The 12756-nt window shown below is 41.2% G+C and overlaps 1 protein-coding gene across 2 annotated transcripts in view; it reads left to right on the top strand.

Annotated features, from left to right (window-relative positions):
• arnt2 (aryl-hydrocarbon receptor nuclear translocator 2) overlaps positions 1 to 12756 on the top strand; it is a 106994-nt gene that overhangs the window by 22301 nt on the left and 71937 nt on the right. For both annotated transcript variants that reach the window (XM_034109052.2, XM_034109043.2), the window contains exon 2: positions 9694 to 9805. In XM_034109052.2, the coding sequence (XP_033964943.1) occupies positions 9694 to 9805 (112 nt within the window). The remainder of the gene's footprint in view (positions 1 to 9693; positions 9806 to 12756) is intronic.

Here is a 12756-nt window from a genome sequence, read left to right as displayed (position 1 = left end):
TTAATGTTAGATCTGTCATGATACAAGGCTAGCCATTTGAAAATGTTCGGGTAAAGGCCCTGTTAGCTGCAGAGTAGTTAGCTGTGTGTCTGCTAATGCTGCTTTGTCAGTGGTCGCGGTTAGGTTGAAACTGTGAACACAACACTGTGTCAGAGAGTTCCTCAAGAGCCAGCTAATCCACCAGCTGCTCAGAGTGAGGGGGTTAGCAGCGACCCTGGCTCAGACACGCCAGCTCTTCTGTTCCTTTGTGGTTCTGTTGTATTTTTGTTAAATAGCTGAACAATTAAAACAAAGACCAGGGGTTATACTACACAGCAAGTTCAACAGAGCCAGAGTTTTTGCTTTGGCTGGCTCAACAAAACTAAAGATAGGTGTTCTTTTTTCCTTACTCACCACTTCACTGCATATTATACCGCTTATTACACATTTACATACTACAGAAGTCGGCACAACTCACAATATTGATGATAAATGATTTTGTTAACTTCAACAATGGTATTGCTTCCGCTAAATGAAAATATACTCTGTTCCACTGCGTACCAATGACTGGAACTGCGTAGACAGCAACATAACTTAATATGACTGCACTGATCGAGGTTTTCTGTAGCTGTCCAAGTCTGTTCACAGAAAACTTGTCTTCATCTGTGTATTTCCCTGACATCCATTTTTCTGTCTTTTAACGTCTTTTCTCTGCTGGGGACAGTTTAGGCATCAATAAAAAGTATTACTTATCGTAGCTGCACATACAAGATATCCGATTAAAGCTGAGGTTCCACAGATTATTTAGGTATATATAGCATCACTGAGTGATCCGAACTTGCGACAGGAGAAGCAAACACAGACATCACAACACGTACCTTTTACAGAGCTTTTACGGGAGATCGTCTCACCGTAGCTTCCGGTCTATGCGGCAGTCTCACACACACACATTACCAAATAAGGAGTATGTGGGAGTTCCCCTCGATTCCATTGGCTCTGACGGTTAGAAAGAGCTGTGCAAAATCAGCAAAATCGAGCAACGGGGGCCAGAGATGGGTCAAATCCACCCAAATGACCCCAGAAGTGTTTTTTGTGTGCTAAATCTCTCTAAAAAGGTCAAATTTCACTTGCTTTGCATCAATCTTGATACAGGGTACTTATTATATGTTATAGTTTGGATCATGGTGGTTTTCACTATAAGTAATTTGGATGGACACAATAATTTACATTTTTTTTACTGTGTTCAATCTGAATTTACTTTAAAATAAAAACATCTATATTGATTCTGAGACTTCTACATCCAACTCACAGGTGTAACCCTGCTTTGAGAAAAATGATTATTAATGTAACCCTTTTAGAAGGGAAGATATGGTCATTTGTTCTGGGAATGTCATTTTCGAGCCTGAGACCTGAAAAACAGGCTCGGGGCTTAACAGGTTAATAAACAATGAACCACGGCACTCTAGAGAAAAGTATAAGGTTGGAGAAGTCGTTATTTCATTTAATATGGCTTTGTGTGATTAAAAGCAACACGATCGTCGACCCGACGCAGTCCCCCGTTGTTGTTGTTGTGAGTGCCGTAACTCCGTTGGGGAGCAAATCAGCTATGTAAACGGTGACGTCATGACGCAGCAGCGGAGCAGAAAAGGGAAACCGGAGCTTAACCAGAAAAGCTCTAGCACGGAGCTAGAACGGGAAAAGCGCTGGTGTGAAAGCCGCATGAGAGGCTCAGATAAGGTTAACGGAGCGTCCACACTACAGCTTCAAAAAAGCAACACGACCAACAACCAATCACATGAATCTCCCGCCCCCGACATACAAAGCAAATAACCCCGGGAATTTTATGGGAGCAATATAAATATAAAGTCCCCAAACAGGCGAAAACCTACCAGTTCCACCCACTGTCTCTGCCACCTCCCTCCATGCCTGGTTCCTCCGGTTTGTATCCCGGTAGGTGAAGAGGGTCTGGTCATACAAAACCGGGTGATTTGCTACGGCGATAATTAGTTTCTCCTCCAACTTTTTTTGAAATATAGAAATGAACGGCGGGATATCTCTCCCAGTTTAGACGCGGTTTGATTGGCTACGGCTTGAGCTGTCAGATTTTCAGAAACGGGATTTGATTGGCTGGCGCTGGCTACTCCGGTGTCTCCGGCGTCAGAAGTTGAACATTGTTCAACTTCTGATGCCGGAGACGGCGGAGACGGACCGCTCTGCTACCCACAATTCAGTTCGGCGAAAAAGCGAGGCAACGTGACGTCACCCCATTGAAAGTGAATGGGCAGATTGGAGTTTTCGACGCTGTCGACGCTGTAGTGTAGACGGGCCGTAAGGCACACCTTGATATGATCATTATAGTTATAAAAAAACAAGAGACTAAATGAAAAACAGGTATAAAATACTATATGACAGTAACTAAAAAGTTGTTATAATAAACAAGAATACAGTTTGAAAGGGGAGTGATTTGTAAAATATCCATAAAGAAAAATAAATCTGCTTACAGTTGTGTTTCATATGGGTTTTGAGAGATGTGTCCATAGATCTCTTAATGTTGCTCTCAAAGTGCACCAGATTGATGCTTTTAACTTCAACATTTAAAAAAAAAAAAATCTTCCCGGGGGAGCATGCCCCCGGACCCCCCTAGAGGAGGTTAGCCCCCCCCCCCCCAACTTAAATCATGTTCACATGGATAGGATACTAAATACATTTGCACACATCTTGTGTCCATATCTTTCTGTTTTGGTGGTCATGCCACACCAGCACGTGCATGCATGCGTGAGTCATGGTGAGATATCTGGATTAAGAGGTTGCTTTTTCTTTGCACAGCATGAAAGAAAGGCCGAATGAATGGGCTGTGAGTTTAGTTTTTTTAAGCAGAGGTTGAGTTCAATCATTTGTACGACCCTCGGAGGATGTTGTAAAAATTGAAAGGAAAAAGGTTCCCCACCCCTGCTGTAAATAATAATAAAAACCCTTGATTTATAACTTAACATCTCTGTCTCCTATTGATCTGAGTATATTATAAAGAACATTTAATTGAAGCATTATAGCACAGGCCTTTGTAGATGGTATTACGCTGTTTTTTTCTGCTTCAAATCGTTCTCTCTTTTTTCACCATACGTGTGTTTGCAATGGTCTGTTCTCCTAAGCAACTCTCTGTTAGCGATAAATAACTACAGCTGGAATGTCCAAATTTACCAATAGGAATTCTCAAAGAAACTAGTGAATGATCGGCCCTTTTGAGACTATTTAAATCCTAAACTCTGAACATAATCTGGTCTGAAGCAGTTTATGTCTGCAGCATAAATTACCATGGTGATGTAGCCAGCTCAAAAGAGAGCCACCGTTATGTGGAAAACTCTGGCTTTAGGGTCAACAAACCCACTAACCCACTAATCTGTCGCCGTAGTACACCCCTATAGTAGAAAGCTTTTCTGTTTAAATGTCAATACCCGATCATCACACAGCCCCCCCGAGGACACACACAGCGTTTTGTCTTCAATGTTCTCTTATTTGATCAGAAAAGGTGACCAATTGGACTTGCTTTAAAAAGCCAATATATTTTGTAATGGTGCAGGTGTAACACCACGGCTTGTTCGTGTTTTGTGTAATAATCAGTAACTTATTCAAAATGATACTTAAGTAAAAGTACAAAAAGCAGTAATATATACTTAAATACTACATTTAAAAGTACCCATTATCCAAAGTGGCAATCTTTTGAATAATAAATATGATATTACTGGATTATCATTTGTAATGCATTGTGTTAATTTTAAGGTCGCATCTGATAAAATAACTTGAATACTTTTTATACTGCCAGGTAACTCCATCAATATTAGTACATCACAATGTATTAGTTGATTGAATAGTTGCATTAATAATGAACCTGAAAAAAGTAACTGGTAACTAATCTTGTCAAAATGTAGTGGAGTGAAAAGTCCAATATTTGTTTAGAAAATGCTGTGGAGTACAAGTATAAAGTAGCATCCATTGAAACACTCAAGTAAAGTACAAGTACCTGATAAATATACTTCAGAACAGTACCTGATACCACTGGTTATAATGTGTGCCTTTCAGACGGCTGTGGCTGATGACTGCACTGATTGTGAGAAGCTGTCTCTTGTCAGAGCAGTGTGGTACCAAAGCCACCGCATGAATGAGTGATGGAGCACTGCTCCTGGAAGGCCTGCACTGGAGTGTGACTCCGTTTTATCTGGAAAGATGTGGAGGGGGGTCGGGGGTGGGAATGCACTCGCTCGGTATCAAATATTAACTATGTTACTCGCTGCACCGGGGCATAGCAGAGGGTTTGTTTGGCCGATCCATTACAGCTGGCTCAATGAGTGAGAGAGTGAGTGATTGGGGGGTGAATGGAGCGGAGAGATGGAGGGGAAAACAGTGAGGCATGGAGTGAGGTATAAACAAGGTGGAAAATAATGTATAGAGGAAGATGGAGACAGAATACATCCTGTCAGCATTGTTTTGACCTCCATTACCGAGTAAAGACATATATATTGATATATTATTTTATATAATTTAGTATTTTTGGACCTCTTTACTTTCCTTTTTTGCTTTAAGTGTTTTCATGTCAGTTTATGTCTTTAGTAGTTAATTATCTAATTTAGCAGTGATGTAATGTTTTTATTTCTGTCAGTTGTTTCTTCTGTGTGTTTTCTTCACACACTGCTAGTGAATGTGGGACACAAGATAAAGACAATAGGGGGTTGTGTGTGTATTACCAAACATCAGACAGTATTTGGTATTGAAGCAGGTAACCAGAGCCCCAGGCGGCGCTGTGGGTCTGGAGACTGACTGCTCTACACAGCCCTGTGGAACATGTGCTGACAGCTGAAACTGAAGTTCAGAACTACAGGGTTTTCTCACACTCACACCAATGTTTAAAGCCCTGATCATTTGAACCCGATGTTGCTAAGAAAGTCATGTGTCCTATAGGGCTGTCCCGAATACCATTTTTCGGGCTCCGGATATTCGGTAGTAATCAGCAGCGAATATTCGGTACGGAAAGATTTTTTCTTTTTTTTTCTTTTAAATAACATTTTTTACAAAAAAATGTCATAACACGCTCAGAGACACCTGACAACATGCTGTTAAGCAGAAGTGCAGAAAGAGCATACTATTACGATTTATATTTATTTATTGTCTCAGTACTCGCATACATTAAAACTAAATGTGTCCTCTGCATTTAACCGAGCCGCAGTGCAGCGCCTGGGGACCAAATCTGGTTCCAAATTACGTTTTACAACCTGAAGATACAAAACACATATTTATGTTATAACAACAATGCTTTTAATAACATAGCCGTAACAGTAGGCCTAACAGTGTAATACTTGTTACCGATACAGTAAACAGTATTTAAATAAATGAAGAACGAAAAATAAATGAACGAACTGTATGCCAATAATTGCCTTAGTCCCAGATGTTCCCACATTGCTCCTATTATTTTCACTATTCGGATCAAATTGAAAAACTAATATAAAAAAACAATTCGGTTGCTTGCTTGCAACTATTTTCCAAGCAAAGTAAGTGCACAATTTTATCATGTGTAACGTTACTGTTTAAACGGCGGATAAAGCAGCTTCATCATGGCAACTTGACAACAGCTAAGCTAAGCTAGGCTAGTACTTACAGCATCCGGTGACTTTTCAGAGTTGTTGTGCCACCGTGGTAGGCCAGTTTCTTGTCGCATATTTGGCACACTGCCTTCTTCTTACCATCGTCCAATTTAAAATGGTCCCACACAGCTGAAGTCTTCGGCATTTTGTGTTCAGGTGTGTCAAACGAGGTGAAGCGAGGTGAAGCGTGCCGTTTGCGTTCGTGACTGTGAGTGAACGCGATGTCAGGAGCACAGGCTGAGATTGTATATATTTCCGCATTTTAACAGTGCAATTCAAAAGTATAAATATAGTATAAGAATATGGAAATTCGCCTTTATTGATAGCATACATTTAGGAAAACATTTGAATTGAAAATAAATAAAAAAACAAATATCCGAATAATGAAATTAAAACCCGAATAGTTGACCAACGAACGAATATTCGAATAGTCGAATATTCGGGTACAGCCCTAGTGTCCTACCCTGCAGGGATCAACCCAAGCCTGACACTGAAGCAAATTATGTTTGTTATGCCCAAACGGTGGTGATATAACTTTTGTGTCACTCTGCGACTTCATAAGGCCCAAAAATACTTTCCCCCATTGACTAACATGAGGAAAGAGACATCTGTAAATCAGATAATTTTGTTGTTAAATCTACTACCCAGCCTAGACAGCCCTTATTTAAATCGTTAAGGCTTAACAGTTGTGTATAATGCGCTAAAAGCTGAATCCAGAGTTATTTCCCCCCATCGCCGACGTTGTATCCAGTTATTTTTATACATCCACCAATTAACCAGACTGGTTGATGGACACACTAAATGTGTTATTCTTTAAGCATGTTTCAATCACAAAGAACCCCAAATATGCAGGTTCTAGCATCACAGACTTTCAACTTCTCTTAAATTATAGTAAGTTCAAAATCGGTGTGTTGTTGGAAAGGAGTCATATTGCAACCATGTGTATTATGTTGTGACCCTTTCTACGAGTCATGATTTCTTGATTTACCAAATATTTCCGTTTCATTCTCTCTGGTGTCGCCTATGGCGATAAGCTGCTTTTCAATCTTTCTTTCCATAGATCCAGACATTTTGGAAATCAGTTCAAATAATTTTAAACAAATTATTTCTGTGGAACAATAATGTATTTTTCTTTTCAAGAACAAAAAGGTGTTGCATTGTGTTGCTCATTAATCTTTGGCAGAGTTGAATTATAAATATTCTGAAACATGCATTGTTTGTCAGCCTGCAGTCTGATTCATTTCCTTTGTTGCCACATTTCAAAACAATGTATGACTGACATGCAGAAGATACAATTGAGTTACCAGATCATCTTGCTTTGGCCTTATGGCAAAACTCTGGTCACAAACTCCACAAAAGAGTGGGGCCTTTCAAAACATATTTTTATATATATTATTAAATACATCAGGGCTCGACAGTAACGGTTGCCAGGTTGCCATTGGCAACCATTCAGAAAAAATGTCAACCACTTCTTGGCCTTTGGTTGCCATCAGTGGCAACCAGTTTTTAGCATAAAGAAATAAGGGCAGCAAACAGCAAAATGTGCACCCCAAAATAGATACATGTTAAATATTTGTTGTATTAAGAGTGATATTTAATTATTGTTGTGACCAGTCGGAACCTGATACTTAAAGAGCCTGTGACAGCCTCCCAACAACTGGTGTGCAATGAAATATTGGGCTACTAGTAATCTCGAACCGTCAGCTTAAAAAAGAAAAAGCGATACCGTTCCGATAAATATCAATCATTTCGAACATCGCGGGGAAATTCCTTCGACTCATTTTGAAGTTTTGGGGAAGCCGGAAGTGACGTCAATGCGGGAACGCTTCACTGTGCGGCGAGAGAGCCAAACACGGACAAAGTGTGTTGTCATGCCACGTTAATAACGTTGTAATGAAGTTGACTACAGTATATTCATATTTGTCAGTGCTTTCATGTTAATTCGGCGAACATAAACATAAATGATCGTGGTGAAGATGATGATTACAGGATTACAAATCGGGAGTGAGAGCTGCTGAATATCCTCCCGTCGGATGTGATATAAAAACAAACCGATTATTTTTGTAGTTGTAAACTCAAGTGGATGAAACTACATTTATTAGTGCTTTCATGTCAATTCGGCGAACATATGATACATTAAATGATCGTGAGAATGATGATTTAAAAATCGTTTGTTTGAGCCGGTCTGCATTTCCTGATGAGAAAACAAACCGATGTTGTAGTACACCGACGTGGATTAAACCTGTGTTTTTTTTACCACAATGTTGGGGAAATTAATGGGTAAAATGCACGGATTATTATTATTATTCCCACTCCGATCGGGACACTAGGTCCACTGTTTCCCCGCAGCGAGGCTCCCCCCGTTGACAGTTTACGTGGGCTGGGTGCAGTGGCGGACTGGCCATCGGGACGAATCCCGATGGGCCGGGAACCGAAGTGGGCCGGTCGGATAAGTCACTAGCACATCCCCCACTCCCCCCGTTGTCCATTCACTTCCGGTAAAAGTTCCTTCAAAAATAAGAGTCCCGATCTTATTACTTCCAAAATAAAAGTGCTAAACGAAACTTTACCATAGGAAAATATCGGCATACAAATATAATCACACACATTTTAAATATAGTTAGACATATTACAGGTAATTTACAGCATTACTAATTAATATCTAATTCCTAACTTTTTTTAAAGGTCCCACGTCATGGCCATTTCCACTGATCATAATTCCATTGTTGAGGTCTACTAGAATAGATTTATACTGTGACATTTTCCAAACTCACATTGGTTTCTCAAACAGCATCTCTGTAAAGTATGTGTATTCACTCTCTCCACTACACGGCTCGTTGCAGCTCTTGCCCCCCCTCCCTGTGAGCCCAGTGTGCTCCGATTGGTCGGGACCAGTCGGGACGTTGTGAATCGCGCTGAGCTCCGTGGAGGTGTGATTTCCTTGTTTAGCGATACACAGCGAAACACAGCCAAACTCACCCTGAGCACACACAAAGTCACAGCCGAAGTAAAAACAATAAGTGTGGCTCGATATTGAGTAAGAAAAAGGTTGATAAACGCTGTGAGAATGGGTCTGCCGAGAGAATCCCAACTGTCTGTTATCAGCCTGCAGCCAGGGAGGAGAGATCAGCTGAGCTGCCTGCACTGAGTGTGTGAGGAAGTCCGTGGATTGGTCAATTTGGACCAATCAGAGGGGGCTTAACGTAACGGCTCCGCGGACGTAAGGTAACGGCTCCACGGATTGGTCCATTTCGTTCCGGGGACGACATGACATCATGATGTACCCGGAAGAATCAAATGGACAGTGACGTATCTCCAACGAGGCGTTTTGGGGAGGTATTTTCTGTGTTAGAGTTTTACTCGCTACAGGGTGTACTTTGAGGGTTTTGACTCTGCAGACTATGCATAAAAACCTTCATAACACACAAGGGGACGGGTGAAAACCGGAAAAGCATGACATGTCACCTTTAACATTAGAAATGTATTAGTCTGCCAATGACAGAACCACAATCAAGGGCCAGTGGATCTATGGTGGGGGTCAGCACAAAGGTCAAGAAAACCCACATTTGAAGGGGAGACAACAGATGACCAAGAAACTAGTGACTTGCTCAATTCATTTGTGAGGGATCTGTGAAGAACATGACAACAGCTGCACCACTTGTATTTGGTATACCAGCAATTGAGGGTGGACAAGTTTACTACCACTTAAGTTTCAAATAATTCTGTTAATTACTTATTGTAAAGCATTTGAACATTCTTTTGTCACATTTCATTATTAAGTTGATGTATAACTATAACTATAGTATCTTAATTATTTAAAATATAAGGTGACTAAAAATGGCAACTGTATTTTCAGTTTTGGCAACCAAAAGCTGATGCCTGGTTGCCAGCCTGACAACCACTTTTAAAAGTTAGCGTTGAGCCCTGTACATCTATTTCTATATTTTTAAGATGAATCACTCTTCAAAACATGTCAGATACTAGAGGAAATGTTTTTAAAAGTATTGAAGAAATAGGAAACCATGTTGGATGGTGGTCCTGTGTGACAGACTGGTGCTGACTCTGCTCTTGTGTCCTCCAGAGATGGGCAGTGAGTTGCCGGGGACCGTCGCCATGCCGGGGGCCGTTGGAGCCGGTCAGGTGAGGATGGGAGGAGCTGTGCCAGGCCGCGGGGGGAAGAGGAGGTCAGGAGGGTGAGTACCTGCTCCAGAGAGTAACCACTACATATACTGTACATCGTTACAGCAAGAGGTTTAAATATTTTTAAAGCAGAGTCTCAAAATAACAGCTGACAGTTCCCAGGAGACAACAGATGTTTGTGGGTCCCCTTTCACACTGGCTAGTGACATCTGCCTCAAAGAGTATCTACACAGTGTGCATGGCATCTTATGGAACCACGTGGAGCAAAAGCACAGCAGCGTCTTTTCCGAGCGCTCTGCAGCCGGTATGACTGGTTTGGTTTGAAAACATTGCACATTTTCAGAAAAGCGTCTTTGACCGTCTCCCGGAGATGGAAACTATAATAACAAAGACAACGAGCCACATCTTCTGTTTGGTTGTATTAGTGAAAAAAAAAAGATAACAGATAATAAAATCCAAGAGGACGATGCTAGTCTGTTTGACAACAGCGCTGATGCGTTGTCGAGATATCCTTTAGAACACAGAACAATAAGTCAATCAAAAGGGGTGTGAAGCACCCAGCTTCATACTTCCTTTTGGACTTTTTTTCCATGTAATTGCAAACAAATATTCCAAATGAAAGTGTACTGTGTTCAGATTGGTTGATGTGCTTGTCCATCAGGATCAGTGTGATCTCAGTATTTAAGGTCTGGCTGCTGACCCAGTAGTTTGTTCATATTCTGATCTGGGTTTTAAACAGTGTGTATTCTTGAAAGGCACAACATCTACCTTTGCTATGCTCCATGTAACTGCCGACCTGCCTATCATCCATTTACAAATCATAGCTTAGCGGCTTTGTTGACTCTATTGTTCAAAGCATCCGGGAGCATACCGGTCATTTATTAACCAAACAGCGTTCTTTTATTCAGTAACCGCTCACTGGGGCAATGCTGGTAGATCGCGAGTCATTCATAAAAAATAAAAAATCCAGCTCCGTTAAAATCATGTTAAAATAGACAAAACAGGTTTTGATCCCTCCTCCCTTGGCCTCCCTGCCCCTTAATTCAGGAGTTTACTTGATTGACAGAAAAAGCGACCTATTGCTTTCCAGTCTGTTAACCCAGAATGCAAAGCGATACAAAATCAGTCAAGTGCCGGGAAAACTCAAAATAAGTTAAAGAGACAAACAAGAGACAAACACAAAAATGAGTGCGGGACCGAGCCAGAAGCTAAAGACAGACCACTTCCACCCAGAATGGGAGGAAGAATATTTTGTTGTGATGTCACATTCAAAGGTTATTTGCCTTATTTGTAAAGCAAGCGTCGCTCTGCCAAAGAAAGGTAACGTGGAGAGGCATTATCGGAGTGTTCACAAGGCATATGACAGCGACTTGCCTCCGAGTAGCGAGTTGAGAAAGGTCATGTATTTTATTGCTACACAAACATTATCTCGCAGTTTTAGTGTCGCCAACTCGTTTCTAACCTGCAAAAAGACAAACAAATGCGTCTGTGGTTGGTGTATTTTTGATCTTTCCAATCGAGACGAGATCTCTCTCTCCCGTCTGTGTGCGAGGGGGCGGGGCAGTTTACACACAGGCAGCTGCTCCATGCAGCAGCACACGGCGGGGATGGCGGAGAGAAGCGCTCCGAGGTGTGGTTAAATGTTACCCGTCTTGAGGTGGACAATGCTCGTTGCCAAGAGAGTTCAGCATGTAAGGGCGGTAACACGAGCAGTTTGTCTAAACATTTAGCAAAAGTGCTCCACATCCAGACGGAGGAATGCACCGGACTCGACTGTCTTTCTAGCAGCTCTGTAGCCCCATCCAGAGGAACGTCTCCACGTCAGGTGTTATGCTAGCAGCAACACACGGAGTTAACTACATTATACAAACATGGGTTAATGATTAGAGGTAACATAGTTACTCTTTATTTACTTACAGTTTCAGCTATTCTGTTTACAGTTCTGTCTTCAGATTATTTAATACGATTTGTTGTTTCTTTTGATGTGAAATATTATTTATTTAATTTAAATAAAAAGCAATGTTAATTTTGTTCAAAATGTGTTTAGTTAATTTAATAATATGCATTTTTGAATCAAGTATTCATCTTTATTGTCTTCATTGTTAGTTTCCACATGCCTAAAACAACCTCAAGCTAAATCTAAAAGTTGATGGCTAAATAAGAGCATTTGAGAAATTGTGCAAGGCCTAATGGTCTGAATAGTCGATTAATCGATTACCAAATGAGTCGTTTGTTGCAGCCCTACTGTAGTTATCCCATGTTTAAATAAAACGTGTTATTCAGCAACCCTTGCAATTTTGGATTTTATTTTTGGTTCGTAGACCTCGGTGAGCTGGTCATTTCAAAAGTAGCTCACCAGCCAAAAAAGTGTGGGCACCCCTGCTCCAGTCGCTCGAGTTTCACCGCGGCTGCCAGCTGTGTTTACTCGCATCATTCAAACAAGACGCGCTGGCTCGGGAGCTACAACTACAACAAAATGAACATATTTTACCGTGATTAAATTGTAATACACGTTTCTAAATGATGCCTACGTAACAACATACTGATACCGGTTAGTAAAAACCATGAATTGATGCTTTGACAAGTCTGCAGACAGACGACAGGCGAAAAACCTTTTAAAATGCTTGTTTTCTGAATGGAGATTGGGTCGACCAGGCTAAGCTAACGTTGTATATGCTCACTCCACACTCACAACAACGGCCTACAGACATAAATAAACCAGCGACTTTATTCGCCATGACACAGACAGTCTGTGGTTTGTTCTTGTTTAACTTTGTACAGTATCTGAACAGATATGAGGAGCTGTGATCTCTGTGTGCTAACAGCTAATGGCTGATGTTTTCTGGTTGAACGTCAGTGACGGCAGGCTGAGATCCTCACCACTGATTGGCTTCCGCGAGAACGCGTCACGTGAATTTGACGCCTGAGTTGAAAAAATTGAACTCTCGTGTTTGACGCGGCACCGTTCAATCGCATGATTCGCGCCGCGTCCACCGCTTCATGC

This window comes from Pseudochaenichthys georgianus, chromosome 3, assembly GCF_902827115.2.
Source record: "Pseudochaenichthys georgianus chromosome 3, fPseGeo1.2, whole genome shotgun sequence".
NCBI classification, from domain to species: Eukaryota; Metazoa; Chordata; class Actinopteri; order Perciformes; family Channichthyidae; genus Pseudochaenichthys; species Pseudochaenichthys georgianus.
The sequence above is the reverse complement of the archived record's forward strand: the minus strand, read 5'-3'. Positions and strand labels throughout refer to the sequence as shown.